At 56.1% G+C, this 27,912-nt stretch overlaps 1 protein-coding gene across 3 annotated transcripts in view; it reads right to left on the minus strand.

Moving 5' to 3' along the window:
- Nucleotides 1-14,390: 14,390 nt before the first annotated feature.
- The window catches only part of CDH22 (cadherin 22), a 77,017-nt gene continuing 63,495 nt past the window's right edge, over nucleotides 14,391-27,912 (minus strand). For all 3 annotated transcript variants that reach the window (XM_032705133.1, XM_032705134.1, XM_032705135.1), the window contains 4 exons: nucleotides 26,980-27,101; nucleotides 26,588-26,705; nucleotides 18,842-19,093; nucleotides 14,391-17,439 (listed from right to left, as the gene is read on the minus strand). In XM_032705133.1, the coding sequence (XP_032561024.1) occupies nucleotides 16,901-17,439; nucleotides 18,842-19,093; nucleotides 26,588-26,705; nucleotides 26,980-27,101 (1,031 nt within the window). In that variant the 3' untranslated portion in view covers nucleotides 14,391-16,900. The remainder of the gene's footprint in view (nucleotides 17,440-18,841; nucleotides 19,094-26,587; nucleotides 26,706-26,979; nucleotides 27,102-27,912) is intronic.

Consider the following 27,912-nt stretch of genomic DNA (forward strand, 5'->3'; position numbering starts at 1 on the left):
GGGCATGCACTCAGGATGTGGCCGCAGTGCTGGGAGACATATGAATTTCACCTTCTGTCTCTCCCTGCTGAACTCCCTCTTGCTAAGTGCAGATAAATTGCACCTACTAGGGACAGCTCATAACTTGGAGCTTTTACAGCCTCCCTATCTCATGGCACAGCATCCTTACAGGGATAGACCCACTCAATCTCTCTAGAATCACCACCATCAGTTGCATGTTGGGACAGCTGGCCTGGCTCTGGCCCTGAGAGCCACATCCCCACACTGCCAGTTGCCTGGCACTGCCTGCTGTGCTCAGACTGGTGGGTGCTGGATGAGCCAGCTCTTTCTCCTGCATCCCCTGAGCAACCCTGGCACCTTTCCCTGTCCCAGCAGTGGCACAGGAGTGTTCTGATGGCCTTGTCAGGCTATCATGTCCCATAGATTAAAACAGATTTATATAAAGTCCTTTTCACCCCATTAGATTACTCTGGATTAACCTTGATCTCAGTAATAGATGCTATAAATGTAAGTCCCGCTCAGGGGGATTTTATCCATATGTTCTTGGAAGGCAGAAAGTAGATAAATTCTTAGAGAAGGTCTTACTGAGCGATTAGAAAGATTTAACCTCTTCAGAACCAGCTGGAGCCTTGTGCCCCTCTGCAGGGTGAGTGCTCAGCCCCACCGCCTCGGGCAGTGCCCCCCTGGCCCCACCAACCCCTGATCCAGGCTGGGGCACATCCTGTGCTGTCTCCCGGGGATGGGGACACAGTGTGAGGTGCTCTGTGGCCTGACATCCTGCTGCTGTGTGGGGCTTCCCTGTAAATCTTGGACTCTGCACCCACAGCAATCGCCTGGAGCTGTGCTCACAAGCCCTGCATGGCCCCTTCAGAGCCAAGGGCTGCCTGATGCTGCTGCTGCCCTTGATTTGTGGCCTGTGCTTTCCCTGAGATCTTCATGCTTTTCCATCAGCAGAAGGGCCAAGCCTGCTGGGCAGAGCTGGCTGCAGCCCTTCAGTGTTTGGTGATGAGAAACAGTTAATGCAAGGAGGAATGAAGGCAGGACAAGGAAATTCAAGCAGCTGTTCGAGTGGAGGAAGGAGGGAGCCAGCACACTGCACTATCCAGCACACGTAGGTGTGGCCCGAAGGGGTGGCAGCAAGCAAAATTAATTCCCCATCCCCTCCTGCTGCTAATATTAAATTGCTCTAAGCGCAGGCTGGAGCCAGAGCCAAGCTCAGCTCTTCCAGGAGAGTCTGACCAGCAAGTTGCCTTCTGCTTGCTGATCAGAGAAGCACCTAACAGAAGAAGAAGAATTTGGCACTCAGCTGGGCTGCGGAGAACTGGCCCTGCTGGAAGTCACTGTGATCACACAGCCCGTGCAGGAGACGGGCACAGGCTCTTACAGCAGACACAGCAATGAAGAGGAGTTGGCTCTGTGGAGTGAGTGGTGCTGCAGAGCTGCAGCATTTGGGGTGCTCTGTGAACACTCCCGGGGTTCCCTGGCGGGGGCTGCAGTGCTGCAGAGCGCTCTCAGGTTGGAGCTAGTGGAAAGGCTTGACTTCAGCATTAATAATGGACTGCCCATCACACTCCTGGACATCAGGCTCTGCAGGGCCAGGCAGCTGCAGAAAGGGGCTGCAGTTTCACCCCTGGCAGCAGAGCAGGGTCTGTCAGTCCTGGCAGTGCCTATCCACTCCCAACCGAAGGTGTTCCTGGGGCTGGCTGGGTGCTCAGCTTTGCCCAGAACTGTCTGCAGCAGAGGGGGAGCAGTGGGAGCATGGTGTGCCCTTGCTCATGCCCCTCAGCCAGGCATCTCTGCACACAGGACCTGCACTGTTTGCAGTTTGATGCAAACGCGCGTGGTCGGCAGTGCCCCGCGGTCAGGGCTCCGCCCGGTGAGCTGCAGCGGGACAGCTGAGCCAACCCAGCTGGCGTGAGAGAGCTCTCTGCGAGGCAGCAGGCACAGGGGATGCAGAGTCAATAACGCACTGTCTGCCCTCAAATGCCAGCATGCTCATTGCCACACTGACCTCGAAGCCTCCCTTCCACTGCTGTCTGTATTGTATTGTTCCCCTCCTGAGGGAGGGGAAGCCCCATGTCCCTTGGATCAGCCAGGGTCCACACTCCATCCTGGCTCTTTGACTCCTGCAACAGGAGACAGTTCCCATGCTGGCTCTGCAGGGCCATGTCCTTCCCACATCCAGCAAGGGCCAGGTACAGGACAGTCTTTACATGATGATTTGTGCAGCTGGAAGAAGTATCAGCCAGGAGAAGTGGCTGGTGACTACTCCCCATAACCATCAGTGGGATCCGGGCTGCTGCCAGCAGCTCTGGAAGGAGTCTCTCTCAATAGAATGTTCCTTGCTGCCCCCTGATCAGCCCTGACCTGCTGCAGCAGGATCAGTCCCTGCCTTAGTGCTGCTGCCACTGTGAATCTGCAGAGCACCTGCACGTGCCCCAGCAGGTGACCCATTCCCTGTCCAGAGGCACATCTCTCTGGAGGGTGGCTCTGCAGGATGTGCTGAGCTGCATCTTTCTCAGCCTGATCAGGGGATCAGGCTACTCTGCACACTCAGCTGAGCCTGCCACTGTCTCTGCCCACACTCCCAACACCCCTGGTCTCCCCAGACCCCCAGTCCTCCTGGCCCAGGAGCCTCCTGCACACTGCCACTTGCTGGGCCTCTCCTCAGAATGTGTCTGCCACAGCCATCTCCAAAGGGCTGAGGTGTGCCAGCTCCTGTGCAGAGCCAGTGGGAGCCCCCAGTGCCCTGGAGACACCCCAACCCCCTACCACCAACAAAGTGCAGTGGCTACAGGCAGCACAGGTACTGCACGGATGCTCCAGCTCATGGGGAGCAGCTGGGGCAGAACAGGCACATCACCAGCCTCCTGCCTGTGCCACCACTGGGTCACCAGCCACGGGAAGCACAGGGAGCCCTGGTCACACGTGGTCCCAGGCTGCGCTGTCCCCAGCCTGTGCCGCGAGGTGCCAGGATTTGTCCTGCTGTGCCCGCCCTCCCAGGGGGCCAGGAGGTCTCACCGAGACGTACAGAAATTCTGCCTGCTGCCATGAGCTGTCACCTCCGATTCTGCTGAATATTTAAAAACCGCCTGAATCTGAAGTGACAAATCCATCATTGACCATCTGCCACTCTGCACGGTCACCCTGCAGCAGTCCCTGACATTTCCAGCTCTGCCCAGACACGAGCCAGTAACTCGGAGATGGAAGGCATCAGCCTCAGCAGGCTGACAGGCGCTGCCCCTCGCCTGCCCCAGGCCCCTCCAGAGCCCACGCACAGGGACAGCCGGGGTACAGGGCCCCTCCTGCCCCTCCCCGGCACAGGCTCAGTGATCGTCTGCTTCTGCTGCTGAGCAGGCAGCTCCATGAGCACCACTGCCAGCACAGTGTGGGGAATGGAGCCAATGAGACACTCTGCTGAGGGCATGGCCATCCCCAAAGCTGGCTGTGAGCATCCCCCTGCCATCCCTCAGAGGGGTGCCTTCCCTGGGGACAGGGACTGCTGCAAGCCCTGTGGGCAGCGCTGAGCCCTCCTGCACTTGTACCACAGGTCCTCCCAGTACAGCTGAGTGAGTGAGGCTCTGGTGTGGGGCCCCCAGAAGTCTGTTCCTCCCCAGGGCTGCACAGGAGTTCTGCCCTGTCTGCATGGCTGGCCGGAGCAGCCAGGCTGCCTCACACTCTGCACAAGGGCTTGGGTGGGTGCCTGCTTGGGCACAAGGGACAGCCTGCCCCGGGGCCCCCTCCTGTTCCCTGGCTGTGCCTGTCTTGTGTACGCCAGGCAGGACAGCATGGGATGGGATGATGCAGGGAACAGGCTGCTTTGAGGCAGGGTCGTTCCCAGGAAATGTGCACACATTAATTGCCATCATCCCCTTGGCAGCACAACACCTGCACTCTCTTCTAGGCTGTGACCACTTCTTCAAGATGAACCCAGCTGTCCCTCTATGCCCCACAGGGACCACTCTGGGGGTCCCCCCTCTGCAAAGTGCTGTCCCTCATGGCTGCTCCCTGCATGGGGTGCAGGAGGAGTGTAACAACTACCATCTTTCCATCAAGGATGACACTTGGTTTGGGGCCCCCTGGGTGGCACTGCTCATGCCAGGTCCTGAGGCAGCGGCAGTCCAGAGCCCCAGAATGGAGCAGGGGCTGCCCAGAAGCTCTGCTGGGGCAAGACCTGCTCTGGAAAGGCGGTGTGGCTCCTGTTCCCTGCAGCCTCTGGAAGGGCAAACATCTCCTGCCTGTGGAGTGGCTCCTGGCAGCCCTCCATAGAGGAACCATGCCCCAGCAAGCCCACGGGGCTCCTCACCACCTCTCCTGTGTCCACGGTAGAGAGGGGGTGGGGTGTGGGGCCAGGTGCCAGGAGACCCCACAGGGGATGCTGCGAGCCATGGCCCTACACCTCCCACTTGGCTCGGGCCCGAGCAGAGACAGCCGGGCTGCGGGAGAGCTCCCGCCAGCCATTCGCTCCGTACTTGTAGCTGGCACAGAGCTGCAATTTACAATCAACCTGCTGTTTGAGCTAATTGTGCTGTAATTGCTGAGCTGTGCTCCCTCCTGTTCCACCAGCGAGCGGCGGTTCTCACACTCCTCTTGGCAAGCCGGCACATCCACAGTCAGCCCTGGTGTTCAGCTCGTGCACTCCCACCCCAGCCGTGCCCCAGGCAGAGGCAGTTTTCCTCTCACTCCCCGTGCCAGCAAACACCACCTCGTGTCTGGCAGCTGCTGGTTTCTCTACGAGCCGCCACTGGAAGCAGCTGCTGGAAGGCACAGGGTGACCAGGACCACGATGCCGTGCTACGGGTGGATAGGCAGGCACAGGGCATTTCTCCGAGACACCTCTGCCTCTGGCATCTTGCCAATGTTTCGTTTAGATTAGCTTAAATGTGTGCAATCAGGGGAGCAGAGCAGACTGTGCCTGAGTCCAGGGAACGGCTGGATGGGGCCTGGGATCCCACTGTCCTGCTGCGAGGCAATGAGCTGGTGAGCACTAGGGAAGGGAGACACCAGGCCATCAATTGTAATTAAAGGACACTGTCACTGAAGGGGCTGGGCTGGTTCCCAGCAGCTCCTGTCACTCCCCTGTGCTGACACCACAAAACTTGTACATCCTTCGTGCTATTTAAAAATCCCATCTTTAATAACTCGAAGACATCAGGAACCTGCAGGACAGGCATGGGGGGATGTCAGACGCCAAGGGGACAAGTGCAAGGAGAAGCCAGTCCCTGGGGAGCAGATGGCCCCAGCCCCGGGTGAACAGTTGAAGGGCCCCCAGGCTCGGTGCCCCCAGGCTTAGTGCCCTCTGCTGTGCCCTGGGGTGGCCCCCGGGGCTGGTGTGGGGTCGTGCCGGGGCAGAGGTAGCAGCAGTGCAGGCAGTGCCACAGGCAGCACCGCAGGCAGCACCGCAGGCAGTGCCGCAGGCTCTCACCGCGGCGGGCGGCGGGTGTGCAATCAGCGCTAATCAGGTCGTTCACTAATTATGGGGCCTCCCGCAGGGTGGTGAGGGCCGGGGGGCGCAGGGGGGTGACCCTGCCCTCCCCATCCCTTCTCCTGTCTGGGGCAGGTGTCATGTCTCCTGTCAAAGGCATCTATGGAGAGTGGGTGTTACATACTCACAAAGGCGCTGGGATTCTTTCAAGTGAGAAGGGTTTGAAAAGGCAATTTTCCTGAGAAAACTTGCTTCTCTTCACATCCTCACGGTTTTTCTCCAAGGGCCACGTTTCCCACAAAGAGTCATCGTGTGGTCCCAGCAGTGAGCAGCCACATCCTCATCCTGCCTGCCCAGTGTCCATCCTCACTGTCTGATGTCCATCCTGCCTGCCTGGTGTTCCCAGGGGATGCCTGGCTGGGAGGCAGAGCAGGTTGGCTGGGCACTGACCCTCCTGGCAGGGGGTCCTGCCCTGCACACCTGGCTTAGCAGGATGTCTGCAGCCTGTCCTCATCGTGGGCTTGTGCCTTCACACACACCCCCAGCTGACAGGCTGGGCCCTATGTAAATTCCCACCATAATCACACTGAGAGCTATCAAACCATCTAATTTAATTTCTTTGTGAAAATAAATAGCTAAAGTGGCCCTAGGTACATGCATAAATACTTCAGCTTTATGTTGGGCCTGTTATTACTTCTCCCAGCTCGTGCAGTTGTAATGCACACTTAATAAGTACATATTTATTGCATGTCTCGTCCTGGTGGAAGAGTAGGGAATTTTTGCTGAATAAGCAGGGAAACAGCTTAGTCTGTAATAAAAAAGGGAGGGAGTTAAACAAAAATACGCTGGGTTATTAATGATTGGGCTTTGAACGGCCATAATTTTTTATTAAGCAAGTATGCAAATATGGCATAAGTGGCTGTGTTAGTATTCAATGGCTTTTTTCAAGCATTGATGGCTGATCTCTGGTAAGACTGTCTCTCTTTTCTTCATGCCTGTGTGCACAACGATGAGCAAACACGAATATTCCCGTGTGTCCATGCAGGAGTTTTGTATCCTGCACCCAGGGAGTTGCACTGCTCGTGTGCAGCCCTGTCCAGCCAGTGCATGTGTGGCTTGGTGCCACTGCTCCTCTGTCAAGACAGCACACCCCCCATCTCCCTCCTGCCTGCTGCCAGCCGCTGTCTCTGTCTCTGCTGCTTTCTTTGCCTCCCCGACCCGTTTGTTGTACGCTTCATTAATCCTGATAAATGTGTGGGTTAGTGCTGGGAGAAGCAGCTCCAGGGATGCTGCCACCATGGAGCTCCCTGTGCCCTGCTCCCGCTCCGACAGGTTGGCACTGGCACCCGTTGGGTGTCCCGTCCACCAGCCCTGGGACAGGGTCCTGCTGCACAGCTCCACAGTGTGGAGCAGAGAGAGGGAAGGATGATGGCCCCATCCTTGCCGTGGTGCCCACAGCAGCCCTGTGGAGCAAAGCTGTCCTGTGCAGAGATGCTCCGTCCCCAAGCACCAGTGCCATGGCCACACCAGTCAGGATGGGCACACAGGGGACAAAATGTTACTGGGATGTGGACAAACCATCAATCCTCTGGTTACCAGTGACCTCTGTGCCCTGTGCAGACCCTGAGGCACAACGGGGCAGCACAAGGGGTGACATAGAGTGGATGAGCAGCCAGCTGTCCCTTCTCTGTGAGGAGAAGTGTGACTGTCCTGGGGATGCAGGGGCAGGAAGGGCCATGGCAGCACTGCAGACATCACAGCCACGGGGCTGATTGGGCTTTTGGAGCTGTTGATGCTGCAATACAAGGGAGCCTGGGAGACCCTGGGGGCTGCTCATGAACAGCACCAGCTCCCCAAATTAGTCCTGCTGCTCTCTGGTTGGAGAACTTGGCTATACCAGAGTTATCTCCTGCGGGAGCAGACCCCAAGTCCCTCTTCTCATCAGAGAAGCAAGACAGAGAAAGACAGTGTGGCTTTCCTGGCCAGTGAGGTCAGGAAGGCTGCAGGAGTGACAGCGCTATGGCAATGCACACAGCAACGCTGGCAAACAGCACGCTGATCTCCCCATTAGCCCTCATTAGCACGTGGCTGAAAGACAACAGGAGTTTAAATTAAGAAGACATCACAATGGTCCCAACTGTGTTACCGCTGTGCTCGGGAAGAGCCCGACAGCTGCTATTTAATACACCTTCATGATCTGTCAGGGCACACACCCGCTGCACAGCGCAGCGTCTGCCTCAGCACACACGTGCTTCTGCATGGCTGCATGGCTGCACGCCTCCACACGCAGACAGCACCTGCCTCTGCACGTGCCCACCACCCTGCACACGTGTGTGCAGGGGCAGGACAGCCACGCTCAGCCCTGCTGCCCAGGGCTGCCAGCCCAGCCCAGAACATGCCACTGGCACAGGAGGGGGTTCTTCCGTCGCCAGAACACCTTGGCGTGGCTCCGTGCTGGGCAATTCAGATGAGCCCCCTTACAGCTCTGTGTGTGGCCATGACACATCTCCATCACATGTGCACTCACCTGAATCCAGGGAGCTGAAAGGAGCTGTGGAGAGTCTGGGTTCAGGCTGATGGGTGCAGGCTGCCAGGGGAACAGCATCGCCCTGGGGTCGCTGCTCCCAAAACAGCCAAGTGGGTTATTAGCACTTTGTATTTATACTGCAAGTTCCCAGTGCAATGCCTACGAGAGACTCCCACTGGTACGGGGAAGCCGGTGGCTGTCATGAGAAGGGAGGAAGGAAAAAACTTGCTTGTGGGCATGAAGGGAGCCAGAACTGCCTGATAGGAGGTGCAGGGGGCTGGTGCCGAAGGTGTGAACTTGCCCCTCTCACCAGTGACAGAGCAACCCATTGGTGTCCCACGTGGGTGTCCCATGCAGGTGTCCCAAACTGCTGCCTTGCCTGCAAACTCATCTGCCAGCCCACAGCCCATCCCTGCTGGCCTGCAGGAACCCAGGTCAAGGGTGGCACTCACCCTTTGTGCCAGGACTTGCAGAAAGGTTGGAGTGGTCTGAACCATGAATGGCATGAGTAGCAGGATGGGTACCCACTGTGGTGGGTCTCACACAGGGACAGGATGCCCCCACCAGCCTTGGCCAGGTGAGGAAAGCCGTGCTCAGGGATGGATTGCACTACCAAAGCCACAGCAGCGACGAATGTTATCAGCCATGGATTTCCCTGCCAGGCTTGTGAATTTCCCACACGTTTAGTGACAGTATTGGAAATGCATCCAAGTGCATTAAGCTATTTCAGATAGTATTTACCCACGCAGACCATGTGTTGATGCAGTGAGACCTGCAGGCAGTGAGACTCTGGGTAGCTCTGGAACTTTGAGCAGTTTGGGAAGTGGTGGGCACAGGCAGCCAGGAGCCACTGCCCACCCCAGGAGTCCTGGGGCCCCTCTACCTGGGTGCTGGGTGCTCCCCATGCACTCACACACAGCAGTGCCCAGTGCAGAGCCAGGTATTGTTCATGGCCCACAAAGGCAAGGTCTGGAGCTCAGTGTCTGCACTCGCCTCCCTGCAGAGAGCACCCCAGACCCCCCAGCCCTGAGAGCTCCCGCATGGCCTGGGAATGCAGAGAAATGAGTGTGGGGACAAACACCAGGTGCCCCTTCACCTCAAAGATAGAGAGTGGGAGGAGAGGTCATCTTCCTGGCCCCCTCGCTGGAGGAGCAGAAAGCTGCAGCACAGAGCTCAGCACAGACCTGCTGCCTCAATTATTTATAGGTACCATGGGTAGAACATGTTTTAATGACATTTGTGCTGGAGCTCAGCAGTGCAGATCTGCACCGAGCCAAAAGGAATATGTCAGAGGCCTTACAGCTGGTAAAAGCAGCGTGTCAATCACAGTGGCATGTTCACCTCAGCCCCTGGACCTGCTCCCCTGCCCTGCAGAGAGCCTGCCGCCCCTGGGATGGAGGGATGGATGTGCAAATCCACAGACACACTGGCCTAACTCACCGGGCTATTTTACAGGCAAATCACAAGTAATAAGCTTTCTTACTAGAATTAGAATGACATCCTGGAAAATGACGCTCTGGTTTTACAGCATATGATGGAAAAGCAATGGACTCCTTGGAAGAGGGTGCCTGTCCTACTATCAGGCAGACACGGCTCGAGGCTGGGCAAAGGTGGGGTAATTCAGTCTGGGGAAAACTTGAGCAGGAGATGAAGGGGACAGGACAGACCTGGGGATGTGACTCGTACTGGGCTGCACCAGCTCTGCACATAGGGCTCATCCTGGGCCACAGACGCCCCAGGTGATGGCAGAATGCTGCTATGCAGGGGCAGTGCTGGTCTGGATGGGACAGCCTGGCAGGGAGCATGGCTGCCTCCAGGTGCCAGTGATGTCTGTGGTAGCAGGAATGCAATGTGTCTTTGCCTAAACTTGTAATCCTGCAGCCACCTTCTCTCTGCAGCTGCTGGGCTGGGGGTCCACAGGCCAAGGTCCTGGCAGCCAGACCTGGAAGCAGCTGAGCTTCCCAGCTAAACCATCTGGACACAACACGCTCCAACACCTCCAGCAGCTTCCCGGAGAGAAGCCCAGGACATGGAGCTGTGATGCTGTAGCACCTCCAGCTTGCCAGCATGTCCGACAGCGTGCCTTGTGCTGGGATTTAAAGACAATTAGTCCTTGTGTCTCTTTGCATTTCTGCTTGCAGAGTGTCATTTTCTTCAGAAAGCGCTCTTTTGCAATTACTGTGAATTACACATGAAAAGCAAGCGACCACATATTGATTGGAGCCCAGGAAAAGCACCAGAGCCATTTAGAGTAGATTAACTTTTTCTGGAGAACGGTTTCACAGTTATTTAAAGAGATTAATCAGTTCATTTCAGGTCATTTACCATTGTTTCTATGGCCTAGCCTGGAATATCCCCTTTGCTGTGGACAGAGCTGAGGCCTTCCCGGGAGGAGGAATGCCAGGAGGAGGAAGGACAGTGCAAACAGAGGGTGCTGCTCTCTGGGTCCTCGTGTCACAGTGGGTTCTGCACTGTGGCTGTCCTGGGTGGGCAGGGGATCCCTCCTCAGCCAACCCAAGTACCTGACTGTTCTGTGACAGGTGCAGGAAAGAATGGGAGAGCAGCATTCCTGGGATTCAGCCCCCCCCCCAGCCTTCTCAGAGCCTAGGTCTGCTCTCCACACTGACGGCATGGTCAGCATCCCTCCTGCTCACGGTCATTGCCCGTACACCCTCACCCTCCTCCTGCTCCCCACTCCAGCACCCTGCAGGCAGAGCAGGCTCTTGCCCTCAAATATTTCAAAGCATTTGTTTCTTCAGAAAGAAAGCATTGAAGTCAAATAGCTCCTGTGGTGGAATACTTCCCAAATGTCAACACAATCTGTGCTACATTACGGGTAAATGTGATAATCTTAACGCCTGGCTTCTTAATGTCAGTGGCACTGAAGTCTGATGGATTGACAGACAGCCAGAATGACACGCAGTCATAGCTGATAAGGGCTCTCTCCGGGGAAATCACAGCTTTTTAAAGATGTTGGCAGCTACTAGCAAGTACCTTTTTATTTAAAAGGATTACAAGCATTGATTGCACTTCCTGTTTTCTTTTTATCACATTCCTGCACCAAGTGAAGCTTGTGCTCTGAGCTGAGCCTTTCAGACAATTATTCTGGAATAATGAAGGCGTGTCATGTTGGCTGTAATGAGTGTTTTCAATGCCTAATTTGTGTGTAGTGTGAAGGGATTTCAACAGCTGCCTGGCTCCTGGTTAAAGGTGAGTGACTCCTGACCGCTGGCTCTGCTGGGGTGGGTGGCAACGTGCGTTTCCTCCAGTAGAAAAGGGATTAAAACTTCCCGAATTACCATGGTAGAAACACTAGCTAAAGGGATGCATTCTGCTTAGAAATGGCTGGTGGCTGTTCCCCCAGTGAACAGCTGGACCAATTCATGCTCACCTGAGCAGCTCCTCCACAGCAGCGATGAAGAGATGAAAAATAGATGTCTATAAGCCCACGGTGTAGCTGGACACGAGCAGTTAACAACCCCTGAGCCTCAAACACTCGCTGTCACTGACAACAGATGAGGGATGTCTAAGAACCAGCACTTGGCCTCCCAACCACGGCGGTCCTGGGCACTCAGCAACAGAGGCGGGTGGATGGTGACATGTTTGCCAGGGGAGGCAAATGCCAAAGCACTGGGCTCCTGCTCCTGCTTTTACCCTTCCTCGCTGCCCAAGGCTGTGATGTTAAATGCCAGATGTTGACCCCCCCAAATGCGTGGGTGGGGGCAGCGGTGAGGACAGGTGGGACGGGACGGGGCCCTTTGCAAAGCCAGGGTTGTGTGATTCCTGTGTGAGGGCCCCTGTTTGTGCTTTGCCTGTGTATCCCAACTGCTTCAGACTCTGCCCACCTGTGCTGGATTCAGCTTTGCAAAGCCCAAGGTCCTTCCCTGAGAATCTGAAGAACAGTCATTAAATCCACACTCATCTGAAAAGGGATCTTTAGGCTGCAGAAAGCCCAGGCTGGGATGTGTGCATGACAGACGACGGTCACTCGGCACGGCACCAGCATCCCAAATGGATGTAGTCCTGGTGGCAGCAGGAATGCCAGATCTCTACCACACTGACCTGGCTGCTAAGCAGGGCAAGGGGTGCTTTCAACCCCACTGACTGCCCAGGAGTGGGATTCCAGGGCCACACGAAATACAATGATTTTGTTTCTCTCCAACTCCTCTGGCTGTGGGGACAGAGCCATGACAGCTGCCTGGAAACACTGCACCATTTCTGCCAGTGACCAGGGAAGCAAGACCTGCTGCCAAGCACAAGCACAAGGCCAGGTCATCTCCAGATGCTGGGAACACTCCTGGGATGGGCTGGGAGGCAGCGGAGCCACAGCACGCAGAGAGCACAGACTGGAGCACTGTGGCACAGCAAGAGAGCCCTGACAAGACAGAGCTGCTGCCTGCACCGAGCACAGGGCAGAGGTGTAAAACTGAGATTTTGCTGAGCAGGGAGGACAGTCTGACACCAACCCTGAAGGAAGCTCAAGGGCTTGGTAAATGAAAGGACGTAGGGAGATGGGATATTATCTGTAGTGGAGGTGGTTAGAGGAGTCAGCTTTCTGGTGATAAAGTAGCTTCCTCAGAGGATACGGGGGAGAAGGGATCACCTTCCCAAGCAGTGTATTGCCAGTGGGAGCTGGAGGTGGAGGTTGACACAGCCTTGTTGCACTCAGTTACCAGAGATGGATTTCCCTCCTGAGGGTGCAGGTATCACTGCCCTTTTTTCACTTCCCCTTAATGATCCCAGTAGATCACATCCATCTTTTGCAAATACCTCTCTGGAGGAGGCCTGGACACCTTGCCTTCTGGAGCTCGCCGTGGCTCAGTGCAGGAATTGGAGGTGACTGATGCAGCCTCCCTGTGCTGGGGCTGCAACAGCCAGTGGCCAATGGGGAGCAGCAGCACCAGCCCTGCAGAATGTGACAGCAGCAAGTGCCACCATCCTCCGCCACTGCCAGCAGAGAGCCGCAGGCCGTGTCCCACATGGCGAGGGCCATCATCTGCAGAGCAGGACTGGCTTCCTCTCCTGTGGAAGGGGGAGGAGAGAGACCTGCCCTTGCCCTGCTCTGCAACGAGGCTGTTGTGCAACTGCTGGAGAGAGAGAGCTGCTATAGGAAAATTTCCAAAGAAGGGGCCCTGTTGAGGAGGCATGGAGCTCTCCAAGCATCTTCACAGATGCTTCTGCAATCAGAGCTCTCAATAATCCTCCTCTTTTGTAGTGAAGGGTCTGGTTCTGGCTGGCAATTTGTTGCTTTGAGCTCTCTCAATTTCTCCACAATATCAAGAAGCAAATCCTTCTGCACAGCCCAGGCTCACCACTCAACTCCAGGCACTTGTCACCTTGTCACTGCAAGGAGTACAGTGACTGCAGATGCCTCCTCCTCAACATGGAGCTCCCAGAACACTCCAGGTGCTGACCTCCAGAGTTCCAAGGTGTTTAGGTGCCTGAAGTGGGACAGCAGGACTTTGAAAACATGTTTGTGTGGGCTGCAGCTGAATGAGAGTTCACGTTGTCAAGGACCTGGGCTGGAAACCTGAGTGGAAACACACAGCAACCATCAGCTCTCTGCAAACAGGAACCGGCCAAGTGTCCAGACCTGCTGGAGCAGGTGGCTGCAAGCACAGTGCTGACGGACTCACTGTGAGGGGGTAATTAATGGTGACGCTGGCAGAAAGGCCTCCTCAAGGCTGGCAGCTGTAGAGGCACTCACTGAAACTGTGAAAAGGAAAACTGTGTGTACATTGAGGTCTGGCAGCACACCTTGCGCCTCTGGAAAACCCTCTGGCCTCCAGACTAACCCCTTCTGTCACAGCATCCCACTAACTGCTGTCATCAAAGGTCACCAGATGCTTCTTCCATAACATTTAGTGAATAATCAAGGGAGCAGGATGGAGGGGAGGCACAGGGATGGTGAAGGATACGGAAACACTCAAAGACCCGGGGGATCAATAATCCTATTTCGGAGCCAGAATGCAAGTTGCTGTTTAAATGACCATCACTTTATGGAGCGGTTTAAAGTCTGCCTGTTCTGTCTGCTGACCTGCACTGAGGCCACCACTGAGCTCAGCCATGTTTCCTCTCCATGCCTGCTCCATCCCTCCACGGCCAGCAGCCACATGCCTTGAGGTCCAGGAATAGAGAAAGCCAAGGGCATATTTTTTCATCGTTTCCTTCAAATTCAGACAGAAAAAAATTACCCTTCTCTTGAAGAAGCTTTTTCTGATGAGCGTTTCAATGAAAAATGGGAAGAAGCCAGAGATGCAGCATCCTGCCAGTGGGAATGTGCTGCGGGCAGCAGGTGGATGGCCTGTGCTGGGCTTTGCCACAGCTTGTTCTGCCACAGGCAGCACCTGGCCCCTCTGGAGAGGTGCTGATGGGACCACACTGACAGTGCAACGTGAGGAAAGGAAACCAGACAAAATAAGCACATAAGACTTGGGCTGGACGACAAGGAAATAATTTATTTCCAGGTCCCAGAAAGACCTTGAAAAAAATAACAAGGGTGAGGAAATCAACCTTCTAATTTCATCTGGGTAGAGAAACAAAAACCGAAGTGTGACTCCATCGGACATGGTGGCAGCTGCCGGCTCCCCCCGCGGGTGCGGGGCAGGGGGCGCGGGCAGCGCGGCGCGGCCAGCTCGGCACCGCGCTCCTCCCCTATTTACACCTGGGGTAGAAACTAAAACGCAAGCGTGCGTGCATGCGCCGGGCGGGGATGGGGGGAACCCGGAGGGAGGTTTGCTAAACACGGACCCTGTCAGACCCCATCTCCTAGGACAGAGCCCTGCTATTGCACAACACTTGGCTAGAGGAAGGGCCAGTGCCGGAGGGGCTCGGGCACGGATCTGCAGCCCAGAGGGAAAACACGAACACATTCCTGAGGAAAGAGAGGGCTTTCTCCATTCTCCTGCACGGGGAGGGGGGACAGGGGGTGGTGCAGGGCATGACTTGCCTGAGGCAGCGCGGCCAGAGCTGGCACTCCAGAGCCCCGCTGCCTCCCCAGCATCATCACAGTGAACCAGCAGCACGCCAGGCTGGGTGCCAGCCACGGCATCCACCGCCTCCTTGGGGGGACCAGAGAGGCCCTACGGAGAAAGGAGCTCCTGGTCCCGGTATGAGCCAAGCTGGGGCTCTGCACAGGTGGCCGTGGCAGCAGAGGGCAGGGCAGGCACTGTGACAAGGACAGGTCCTGTCCCTCTCCACTGTTGGGTCTCACTCTGCAGCCAAAGGACCAACACCAGCAGCCGGGAAGCAACACACGGTAAAAAAATGAACACGCATGTACATTTACAGTTAAACCTTCTCCAAGGAGAGAAAACACTGTGGTTAAACTAAAAGGACAAACCCAATGATAAGCCCAGGATGTGTCAGGCCTTGGGAGACCTTATCAGTTACCTATCAAGGATATAATTGATTTTTTTCCCAACATGAACAGATAAGGAGCTGCACTAGCCAGCGCTGCCTGAGACACTGTGTGAGGGCATCGCTCCACATGCTGTTCAGTCCCCCCCGGGGTAGTTGGCAGGCTGGGAAGGCACAGGGCACCCCGTGCTTTCCTCCAGCATCATCTGCAGCCCAAGGAGCAACGGCAGGTCCCACTGGCATCTTCCTGACCTGCCTTCCAAACCCGGGAATTTCATGCAAAGGCAGCCCCACTGTGGCAGCTCATGCTGGCTTCTTGCAGGGCACTTTGCCGGGGTGGGAACACTCCAGGGACCACAAGGTGTTACAGATTTGCTGCCCAGCCTGCAGCCAGCAGGCAGAGCAGCACAAGCAGGACCTGGCTTCGTGCACATCTCCTGAGGATGGCTTTTCTGTCACCCATGATGATGCTTTGCTGTCAGCTGGGTGTAAGCAGGAATTATTCCTCCCAAGCAGGGGCTGGGGTTATCTCGTACCCTGCAGCATGGTCCTCCATGGGATGCAGCTCTCCCCAGCCGCTGTGGGCCAGGGAACACTGATGTCCTGCCTGCTGCCCTGTGCAGCTCATACCGTTTGGTGACAGCCAGTGCCTGACTGAGAGCTCCATAAACCCTGGGTTCCACGTGAGGGGCTGGCAGAGCCCGCTGGGGGTGCTTCTCTGGGCCCCTCCAACGGTGCTCCCCAGCACTGTGACTGCCCCGCGGCTCAGGCCACAGCACCGTGCCTTGGTCATGGGTGGGATGTCCCCATCTGTCACTGGGGCTTGTGGGGCACTCCAGGACCTTGCAGACAATGTCTGCTGCGCAGGGAGTGTTGGACAGCCCCCTCACATCACCAGCACCTCTGTGACCACAAGACGGGGGCGAAGTGATTGCAGTGTGGGGGTGAAGTGTGGTTTGAGGTGAGCGGCCACTCTGTGCAGGATGTGATCCCTCCAATGCCATGCTGGCATCTGGGGGGTGCTGAGAGGCCCACAGGGAACGGAGAGAAGGAAGACTCCAAAAAAGCGAGTGAACTTAAGGGGGGGAAATCTTAACAGAAGTTAAAAGCTTGTTTCCTTCTGAAAGGAAAGCTCTTAAAGAAATCAAAGCTCTTCAAATACTCTGACTCAAGTGACAAAAACAATTTAGACAACAAAAGGCTCCCGGTTTGCTCTTCCTCTCCTGGATGGGGCTCACCGAACAGATGTATTTAAATGATAATTTGTGGGGGGAGAAATCGTCTCCAAACTCTCTTGAATTAGATTTTCTTTCTTAAGTTAATGCGTAGTGCTCTAATGAGGACTGGCATTGAGGAGATGAAGACACCACAGCCAGGCTCCTCCGGGCTCCCCAGCCCTTCCTCGGGGGTGCGGAGCCCACCCAAACAGGAGGCAGCTGCAGAGGAGCAGTCACCCAGTGCCCCCGGCCCTGCGGCGCAGCCCCTTTGTGGCAGCCGGGGAGTCTGGCCACGGTCCCCACGTGGCACCTCGAGGTGCGGGAGCCTCAGTCCAGGAGGCACCAGGAGCCTCGCAGGGGTTGGTGAGGCAGCTACGACTCCTCACTGTCCTCCTCGCCCCTGCGCCCCGCGTACAGCGCTGCCAGCTGCCGGAAACGTGGCCCCCAGCCCCTCAGGTACGAGAAGTCCTGCTCCGAACTGCTGGACCAGGTGTTGATGGAGCTCAGGGAGGGCACAGGGGAGTCCGAGCCCTCAAAGGCATAGGTCTGGAATGAGTCATAGGGCGGCACAGAGAGGTCCTCATCCGCCTGCTCCACCTTCCTGCAGATATAGTCTCTGAACACAGAGAAGTCCAGGTCTGGGCTCTGCACCCACTGTGGGAGGGCATGGAGCTCAGAGGCGGGGTTTCTGCCCGGGCCCCCCTCTCCTGGCCCCCCACCTCCATCGCCACCTTTGATCTCACTGAAGTCATAGAGACTGCGCAGGGCTGACATGTCGTAGGCCTCGGTGTCCTGCTCGCCGCCCCCTTCATCGTTGTATTTGATGACATTGTCCCTCATGTCCTCGTCATCCTCAGAAGTCAGGTGGCTTTTGTGGTGTCGCTTCAGCGTGAGGATCAGAAGGACCAGCACTGGGAAAGGAAGAGATGGTCAGACGGGTGCGGGGTCTCGTGGAAGCTGTACTCCCGCGGGGTGAGCAGATGTACTCCTGCTCGGCAGCAGATGCAGAGGCAGAGCACCCCCCGGCACAGGGAGCCCCGCCGGAATGCCAGACGGTTCCGATCAGCCAGGCTCATCGAGCAGCAGCCGTGCTGTGAACTGGCCTGGAGAGAGGTTTGCCCGGGCTCCAGTGCAGACCGGGAGCTTCCTTTCCCATGCAGCGTGACCGCCACGACAGGAGGGACAGATGGATAAACACACGGCTGGACAGACAAACGGATGGGTTCTGCAGAAGATGAGTAGGAAAAGGGGGTGCATGAATCACAGCAGCAGCCAAATGTTGGGTGGGTGAGCGTGGAGCAGATGGCAGAGAGCCTGAGCAGTGAGCCGCAGCTGTGTCCTGGATCATCATCCATTCAGCCCATCACCTTTAAAGCACCGATGTGCACTTTATTCGTTTGGGCAATTAGGCAGAAATTTGTTTGCGCTGCGTCGGAAAATGAAACCAGTGTAAAGTGCACCCTGTGGGAAAGAGTTTTCTGAATGGAGATGCAGCAGGAGACGGGGAGTGGAGCCATGCCAAGCAGAGGAGACCTAACCAAACAACACGCTGGCTCCTACAGGTGTCTGAACAGCCCTTGGAACCAGCCAGGAGCCAGTCCCAGGGCCTGAGGGCTTTCAGCAGCTGCATCCATCAACTGCCCTCTGCTAGACCTGAGGGCAGCACAACATCCCATGCTCAGAGCCCCTTCCCATGTACACACAAGCCCATGCTCCCCCTGCACCTACACACCTTGCTGTGGTGGCCCAGCAAAGCTTGTGCCAGTGTGTCAGTGGCTGGCAGCAGCATTCCCAGGGCACAGGTCCTGATCTGGGCAGTACTCTGGTTTGCCTGCACCCCAGCTCCATGTCCTGCCCACGTGCTCACGCACGCTCCAACACTGACCCTTTCAGGTAAGAGCACATCTGTGCACCCCACATCTGCCAGCCTTGGTCACATGCTGGGAGCACACACCCCCCATCTGCTCCGAGACACCTGAGTGGGCACAGCAGGGCAGCTGGTGAGAGCTCCTGGCTCCTGTCCATCCAGGTGGGGATGGAACCAGCTCTGCTGGGCACACCTGCCTGGCACAGGGACCCCTGCCCCAGCTGCCTCGTGGAGCCCAGCACATGGGAGCTGGGGCAAACACGGGAGCTTCCCCGCTGGTCCCCCACTGGCAGGGCTGAGATTCCTGCCTCCCATGCTGCAGCTAACAGGGAGCAGACAGATGCAGCCTGCTCCATGCCCACAGCACCAGCCTGCACGTGTTCATGTGATGATGGAGGGGACCTGGGACAGGACAAGAGGGGCCCGGGGGACAGGCAGGAACTCACCAACCAGAATGAGGACACAGACCAGCAGCGCGATGAGGGCGCCGGGGCTCAGCGTGGCCGACACGACATAGGCTGTGCTGTTGCAGGACTGGATGGCCCCGTTGCTGTCGCAGCCACAGACACGGATGGTCAGAGTCCCCGTGCTGCTCAGGGCCGGGGGGCCGCTGTCCACCACCAGAATGGGGAGCAGGTACACGTCCTGCTCCTGGCGGTTGAAGCCCACTCTCTGTGTGTGCACCGCTGCCGTGTTGTCTGCGGGGAACAAGCAAACCCACAGTGAGGTCACCCCCATGTCACAGCCTGCAGGACCTGCCACGAGCTCCTCCATGCTCTGGATGAACAGCAGCTCTCAGCTCTTCGTGCACCATCTCCAGCAGCCACCCTGAGAGAGGCTGGGGACTCTCCCTGCTCCATTGCAGGGACCCAGCTCATGGCTCCCCAGCACTGCAGCCTGAGTGACCGAAGGTGCCCAGCTCTGCTCCAGCACATGCCCCTTTGCTGGCACCTCGGGGCCAGCCTGGTGTCTCCCTGTCAGCACACCCAGGATTGAACCTCACACAGGAGCAGCAGCAGGTGAATGAGTTGCGCTGACAAACAAAGCAGGTAGAGCAGAGAGAGGGGAAAAACCTTCCAAAAGACCATCTGAGAGTGGCACAGAGTCAGAATCAGGATAAAAATCAGTTTCTGACATGGACACCAGAGCAGACAGGGTGTGCAGGTGGCACTGAGCCTGAAAGAGCAGACACAGCTTCCAAGCCCAAGAGCTGTATGTGAAGGGCCCTGCCTTAGCTGGAGGGCCAGACACCCTTATGATCCTCTGTAACTCCTGAAGGAGCAGGCAGAGCTCCTTCCAATCCTCCCAGCCAAGTCAGCCATCCTCCTCCCCATCTGCTCACACCCTGCTGCTTCAGGGGCTCAGCTGGCACTGCACAACCCATTACGATCCCATTAACACGGCCACTTCACAGGACCCTCCAGGGCCCCGGTACCAGCAATGAGCCCAAGAAGCAGCTGCTGCTGACTGGGAGCAGGGAGGGAGGGCAGGGACAGCGACTGACACTCGGATCCACTCCCTGCTCAGGGGTGCTGCCAGCAGCAGCATGGGCAGGGTGGGGCTGAGCAGCAGGTGACTATTGCAGTCAGGTCTCAGAAGCCACTGCCGACTGTCTGCAGTCTTTATCTAACAAAGCACAGACTGGCCCACTCGCAGCAAGGTGCTGCTGTCTACAGACTGTCCTCATCAGACATGATTTGTGCTGGACCAGCCCCTTTCTCTACGAATCAGCTCTTCGATTGGAAAAGACATCTACTATAACTCTGGCCCTTGGGCTGCTGCCACCGTGGAAATTGCCGTATGGATTGGGTGCTGCATGAGAGCACATGGGGCACGGCAGGGACAGGAGGCGAGCCAGGAGAGGGGCATGCACTGAGTGTAGGGGGAGAAGACCCACTGGCCAGCTGAGAAGCAAGGCCTGGAGGCACTGCAGGGCAGCCAGGGCACAGCAGAGCACAGAGCCCATCTCCTGCCCTGCAGGACACCGGTCACTGGCTGAGACTCCTGGAGCAGGATGTGGTACCAGCACTGTGGAACTGGGCAGAGCTGGCAGGACAAGCAGGGGAGCACTGGCCCAGGCAGAGGTGCCTGGGGAGCATCAACCTCTGGGTGCAGGGAGGCTGCTGAGAGCTGCCTATGGTCTACCAAGGATGAGCTAGGGGAAAAAAAATTATTGTTATGCTAATCGTTTGCACAAAGGTAACGAGATCTCATTTGGTGCTGCTCCCCCTGCCTTGCTGCAGAGTAGCAGGGAGATATAAATAATGTTAATGGTACCATCTCAGCAAGAGACCAGGACTAACTCCTAGCTAGCCCAGCTAAGGGTAAGCCTCGGACACCTGGATCCAGTGGACATAAAGTCATAGGACAAATAGGACAGACCAAAGTGCATTGAGAGAGCAAGGCTCTGGCCACAGCCCAGGAGGGTCACCTTTGCTGGCACTGGCACATCAGTCAGGTCACCAGCTGGGGGCTGGGGTCAGATTCTGGCTTGGAGGATCCCTGAGCACATAGCCCTGCACCTCCACCGCAGCTCGGCCCATCTCTGGCCCAGGTCTGATGGAACACAGTGCTTGGGAGCTCTCCCAGCTGCCCTTCAGCACTGTGTAAATGCAGGGGTAGTACCAGCTCCAAGCCTCTCTGGAAATGCAGCAGGAGGCTGGCAACTCCCTTCGGTTTACAGCCAGCTCCAGCTCCTGTTAGGGACCTGCCACGCTGTATTTTTAGAAACAGTCTCTAGAAACCAAGGGAAAATACATGTGCGAGTGGCAGAGAGGCAGACACCAACCTCAGCTCAACTGAGACGGCTCAGGCAGCGTGGCACCATCGAGCCCCCACCTCCAGGGACGGGAAGGAGAAATATTGCCACTGCCAAACCCACCAAATCACAGTAAAGCAGCCAGCACTTAAATCTACGAGCAGCATGACAGACAGCTCTGCTCCGAGAAACCTCGACTCAGGAAGGGCCTGAGGGTTTGCTCTGTGATCCAAAACTTGGTGCAAGCGAGCAACAAAAATCCCAACTACAAACACTATTTTAAACGTCGTGAAACCACGTTTTCTCTTCTGAACAGGGTGACACAAGCCCTTCCTACGGGAGGGAGATCTGAGGAAATTTCACATCTACACCTGTGACACTGCTCACCAAGGCTGGACAGCCAGTGCCCAGCCCGGCACGGACCAGCTGCCTTGGGCATGGAAATGGCTCAGCCGTCCCCCCACTGCCCCCCAGCTGTGCCCAGGCTCTCCAGAACCACGGACAACTGTCTGCTCTGTTAAGTGTTTGCACCCCCATTACTTGCAAACTTCTGTGTTCCCCTCTGAGATACTCCAGAAAAAGCTGTGCTGCTGCCATGCAATCGCAGTCCCTTTGACCACAGAAGTGAAGAATATTTTGCCCAGGTCTGGGAAAACGTATCCTGGAAGACGAAACCAAAGCAACCTCCTACAAAACAATGTAATTTCTCTTGGTTGTTTCTTTACAGTCAGCTGACCCACAGCAGCTTCTTCAGGATGTGTCTTGGCGCAGATTGGTTTGCAACAGCACAGCCCAGGCAGGCCTGGCCCTGCAGCCCTCGCGTCTCTTCCTCCTCAGCAGCTTCCTGCCAAGTCCATTTCTGGGGTGACAAGGCCGAGGAGCAGTGCTGCCCACATTGGAACGGGAGCAGACATTAATCCACAGCTTCCCTGCACAGACAAGTCTGGGTCTCCACACTTGGTTTCCTGCCCAGTCCCCACAAAGCTGCACCTTCTGCTGTGGTCACACTGCTCCAAAGGCTGTGCCGAGTGTCCTGTGATGCCCCAGCCAAACCATTTGCTTTCACTGCCACCTTGTTGCACAGACTGACATTTTCTCTTCAGGTTTCCTCTGCCACCCTCTCCCTGATCACACAGTGACATTATCCCATGTCACATCACATCACCTTGTGTGATGGGCAGGAGACAGCCCCTCTGTCCCCCTGAGGAACAAGTCACTGGACAAGGCAGGAAACGATGTGAGCCAAGCGAGCAGGGACCCATCAAGGCTGCCCTAAAGGAAAGTTTAGAAACACAATATACTCTGGTGGGAGCTTAACATCACTAGGAATAATAAAACAATTAAGTCTCTCAGATTCTCTCTCCAAATAGGCTCTTGGCAGCCTCAAAGACAGAACTAATAAATCCTCCTCATAACTCAATCTCAAGCAGTGCTAGGAGAGCAGGAGGGATTTTGATGTCCCTGCCCTCTCCCGCACTCACAGGGCCCTGCGAGCATCTGCCTTCCTCTTCTCCAGCAGCTGCCCTGCTGCACCAGTGCCCAGGCACACCAGCTCCAGGGAGGAGCCCATGGCACCCAGCCAGGCCCACGGGCACGCTGCTGCCAGGGCTTCCCAAAGGGAACAGACCCCCTTCAGCCCCAGGTGGTGCAGCTGGTAGAAGAAACATCTTGTTTTTCCCTTTTGCCTCTTCCTTCTGCTGAGTTCTCTGAGTGCCAGGCCACAGCAACACTGCTGCTCCTTCCCTGTTTGCTCAGCCCCGTGGAGGTTCGATGCTCTTTTACACACAGACCCCACCCCCCAGGTCAAATCAGCATCTGTGCTGCTTGTGCTGAGAGCGGCATCCCTGCGGGGCGGGAAGCGGATTCCTCTATCCTCAGGCAGTCCTCAAATCCCAACATTTTCCTTTTGATTGTTACAATTTTCAGATCTTCTATCACCCATTACATGCTCTTAATGAGACCTGTAGAGAGTTCAGACATCTGCTTGCCGAGCCCCTGAGCCCTGGAGTCAGTAGCTCCATGTGTCACTCCATATTACCTAGCACTCCTTCCAGGTTGCTGGGCTTGGATGCTTTCTACCATTCCTTCCAACACAATTAGCATTTCTTGGAGAACATGATTTCAGGCTTTAATTGCCTTTGATCCTTCTGTAATCAATTTTCTCAGACCAGAAAGACCCAGCAAAAGGCGAGTTAGGAGACAGAGGATAGTAAATGTCTTTGGAATGGCACCAGTTGGACCTGAGCATGGTCAGCTTCTCTAATTCCATCTCTTCCTTTAGTCATTCCATTTGCTGGGCATCTTCCTTCTGGATCGTGACTGTTGTTACCACAGGTGACATTTGCTCCTTGTCTGAAGAATCGGGAAGTCTGTGAGCAGTCCCTTGGGCAGAGCAAAAGCATGGAAAGAAAGATGCCAGCAGAGAGATACCCATAGGACAATGGCACTGCTTCCAAAAGTTCAACTCCTGCAAACCAGCTGTAACTCAGCTACACAGTCACCTGCAGGGACACCCTTGGCTCTCATGCCTCCAACCCAGAGCACTGGAGACAGAGGAGCCCTGCGTGCTGCTGGAGCTGTGGGTGCAAACTGCAGGCACCTTGCAAGGGCCATTCCTGCTCCGTGCAGAGTTGGCAGCAGCAGAGCCTGGCCTGGCAGGGTTTGGGCAAGCAGTGCTGCTGGGGCTGTGCCTGGGCAGCACCAGGCTGGAGCACACCTACCGTGTCACTGCAGCTGTACCCCTGCTTACCAGCAAGTACTCCACAAGCTCATCACCTGATGGATGGGCTGCCACATTAATCACCCTGGGCTTTCCCTAAAACCCTCACAGACCCCTCCACGCTGCCCCTGAGGAGCCTTGGAAGAGCCCTGGCAGTGCTCAGCATCCCCTCTGGCCCTATCCTGTCTGTCTGTGCTCCCACATGCAGGACAGGGCTCTGCACTCGAACCTTTACCTGCCTGTCGCTTGCTCTGCTTCCCCAGCCGTGCACGGGGTCAGTTCTGCCCAGCGAGGTGCCTGCCCGAGCAGACCCCACGCCAGGGACCCCCAGAGGGAGCCCCAACATTGTTCTGGCAGTTCACAGCCCCCCACACTCCCCCTGAGCAGCCCCACCACGGCCTCTCCTGCCCTGCCCAATCAACTGCTACAGGAACTCTCCCAAGGTAGCGCTGAGGACAAGTCACCTCCCGAGGTGGCTTTCTGCTGCCACGAAGGAGCCAAGAGAAGTAGGTGCAAAGCAAAAAAAAACCAGATTTAAGCAAGAGCTTAGCGAATCCATCTGTGCTGACATCCATCAGTGTCACTCCTTGGCTGCAAAAGCAATATTTATAAATCACGTTTCAAAACTGGCTACAAATTTGTACAAAGAAACAGATGGGCTGGTGGTAGCAGTTTGTCACCACTGATATTTATATGGGGGAGTAGAGACAAGTGCAAGAGGGGTGAATGCACGAGAGGGAAGCAAGGGAGGAACACAAGGGAGGAGGCAGCAAGGGGACCTGTGAGAGGAGGGACAAAGGCGAGTGTACCCAGGGCACTTGATGAATTGGAGGAGGGGGCAGAAATCAAAGAGAGGGAGATGGCACCAAGACACATGCCTGCTAGAAATGAGGGGTGTCTCCATCTGCACAGGCAGCCACCTCCGCTTGCTGTGGAAGACAGCACTGCTCAGCACTCAGGAGGGTCTGCAAACACTCTGGGAATAACCCTGCAGCAACAACATTTGTTTTCCCAAGAGCAGGAGGCGGAGGTGATGCCAGCTTTTACTCATTTTATGCAGTGTTACACCACACGCAAAGCGTGAGGGATCGTTTAGCACAAAGAATTACCCCGTGCCACGAGAGCCTCATCCCACTCAAGAGAGCAGCAGCTCTGGAGGAAATGGTGGCACACAAGCCCATGTCCTGAATCTACTACAATGCCAGCTCTTGGGCTACTGCTGGTAGACCCCAGAGGCCCAAATGGGGTGTGACCCCGACACAGGGTTGGGGAAGCCAAGCAGCCCCTGCTAAACCCCAGCCACCCCTGGCCACATGCCCTGCCAGATCAGCAGAACAGCAGTGGTGGCCCTGGGAAGGCAAACTGGCCATGGTAGAGGCCCTGGCCCAGAGCCAGGAGCACAGCCTTGGGCTCCTTGGAGCCCCGTGAGGGTCTGGGCAGGGATGGACACCTGGGTGCAGCTCAGTCCACTCAAGCACATTTTCATAAGGTCCTTCAGAGAAAGTGAGGGAAGTTAATCGCTGGGTGTGGGGCAAAATCTTGCTGAGGATTAAAGCCTTCTTACATGATAAGAAGCAAAGGTCTTGTAAACAGCTGCCCCCTGAGCACAGGGGGAGGGGCTCAGGTCAGAGACAGCTGAGCTTCTCAGGACACAAAACAATACCCAGCCCTTCTACCATCACATCTGAATTTTTTCCAGCTTGACTGTCCCTAATAACGCGGAACCAAACTGAGCAAGCAGGATCTTACGTCAGCAGAAGGCTCCTCTGATAAGCTTGAAACAAACTAAACCAGACTTTTGACAGATGAAGCTGCAAAAGCAGAGACAGAAAACAGTTTTAAAAGAAAACCCAATCAAAACAAAAGAAGAATTTCAATGTGATCTGCTAGCTTCCATCAGGGCTGGCCTCTGTGACAAGCGCGTGCACATCTGGCTGGAGAAGGTCCCAATATCTGCAGGGGTCCCTGTTATACCTACTGCCGCAATCAGCACCTAAATGCACCCTAAACACCAGTCAAAAATAGCCTGATAACTACTTTTCTGGATTGTTATTGTCCACACAAATGCCACTGAGTCCAGGGACACAGAGAACCCCAGAGGAATAGACATGCTTGGCTGCATGTCCCAAAGGACAGGATGAGCCCCAGGAAAAGCAGAGGAACTGCATCCTGGAGCTGTCACCTCACAGGGAATCAGGCTCTGCAGGCTGTATCCCAGAGGACCCACCACGGCCACGGGCTGGCTGTGGTATGACCACACTGCCTGTCTGTCAGGGAGATGGGGCTGCCCACCCACACGACAGCCCCAGGATGACCCACGCTCCAGGATTTACCTTGTAGAGGGATAAATCATAATGCTCAAAACGTGAGTGTGTTCATCTATAAATCCACATCATCTCCTTGCCTGCAGGCAGGCTGGAGATTCCACATGAAGAAAGGGATCGAGAGCCCTGAAAACACCAAAGGCTTAACCAGACAGCAGAGAGGAGCTTTGCAGCAGGGAATAAAGCTGGCAGAGCCTCCTTGAGGAAATCCAAGCTGCTAGCTGACCAGTCCCACCATTTCAGGTTGGCAAGAAGCCCTGTGGCACGCCCAAAGCACCTGAAGTTCCACCTGACACAGACAGACCCTAAGCCCACGGTCCATCTGCCTCCTCACAGCCAGTGGTGCCACTCAGCCCAAGGGCTGATGGGCCAGGGGTGCAGCAGGACTTACCCTGGATGTCCAGCAAAGAAAAGTGGTGGTTGTTGGTGGCTTCAGGCGCCAGCGTGAAGTAGAAATGATGGCCGCTCTGAGGCTCATCCCGGTCCACAACGCTTATTGTCTGGATCAGCTGTGGGGAGAGGGCAGAGGTGAGCACCAGGGTTGCATCTGCAGCCTCTCCCAGGGCCCTGCATGCAGGGTCCAGGGAGTGGCATCACTGGCTGAGGCCACAGCACGTGATGAGCCATGAGACGGGCTCGGCTGTGGGACACGGGCAGAGCGATTCCCAGTGTGAGAGGGGCTGCACGGGAAGAGTCTCAGGCAGAAGGGGATGGACTGGCAGGCTGGCACTGGTCCAGAGCACTGCCTGCAGCATGAGACAGGGGTTGGGGGACACCCACTACCTGGCCTGGCTTGGCATCCTCACACACAGCAGCTTCATACGGGGTGGCGAGCTCAGGCGGATTGTCGTTGACATCCAGGATACGGATACGGAGAGAGGCCCTTGACACCTGTGAGTGATTATCTGAAACAGAAAGAGAAGCAGGGCTTCAGCACAAAGTGCCAACTGCTGTCAGTGAGCAACCCTCTCCATCCTAGTCTGGTGGTTGTGTGGCTGCAGCCAGCACCGAGGGACACACAGCATTGAGGGACACACAGCACTGAGGGACACACAGCATTGAGGGACACACAGCACTGCATCTCTGCCTGTGGCACGGACCATCTCCAGGACAGCAGCACCTGCAGAGCATCACTCAGCCTCATTGCTCCCTGTAAAGAATCCCAACTGCTGGGCTGTGTGCCAAGGACTCACGAAACATCACCATCAGCCTGATCTACCCCTGAAAATGCTGAACAGCCTAGAGCAAGTCCTGGCCATAAGGGCCAGTCACCACTGGTGAGGATCTGTGCTGCAGCCAAACAGCACAGAGAAGGGACAAAAAGGTTAGGACATGAGAACATCACCCCCTGACCTGGATCCTAACCCAAAGGCCCTGGGGGCTGGCAGCAACATCCTAGAGCAGAGTGAACAGAGCCAGCATGTGAAACAGCTGAGATCAACTGAGGGCACAGGGTGGTGGTGAGATCTGTCCCTCCACCTCCTCTATACCCAGGTGACCTGGTGGTGACTGTGCCCCATTGAGGCACAGGGCTCCTGCCTCATGCTGAAGGACCCAAGTCTCTCATGCTGACACTGTTTTTTGTACTGTCATCAGCAGCTTCAACTAGAACAAAGCACCATCCGCCAGCTGGCATGAGAGGGATCATCCAGTAAGATTGAGGGCAGTCCCCCCAACCCCACACTTGCCAGCCCAGCCTCGCACAGGCAGTGGTCC

This window comes from Chiroxiphia lanceolata, chromosome 17 (assembly GCF_009829145.1).
Source record: "Chiroxiphia lanceolata isolate bChiLan1 chromosome 17, bChiLan1.pri, whole genome shotgun sequence".
Taxonomy (NCBI): domain Eukaryota; kingdom Metazoa; phylum Chordata; class Aves; order Passeriformes; family Pipridae; genus Chiroxiphia; species Chiroxiphia lanceolata.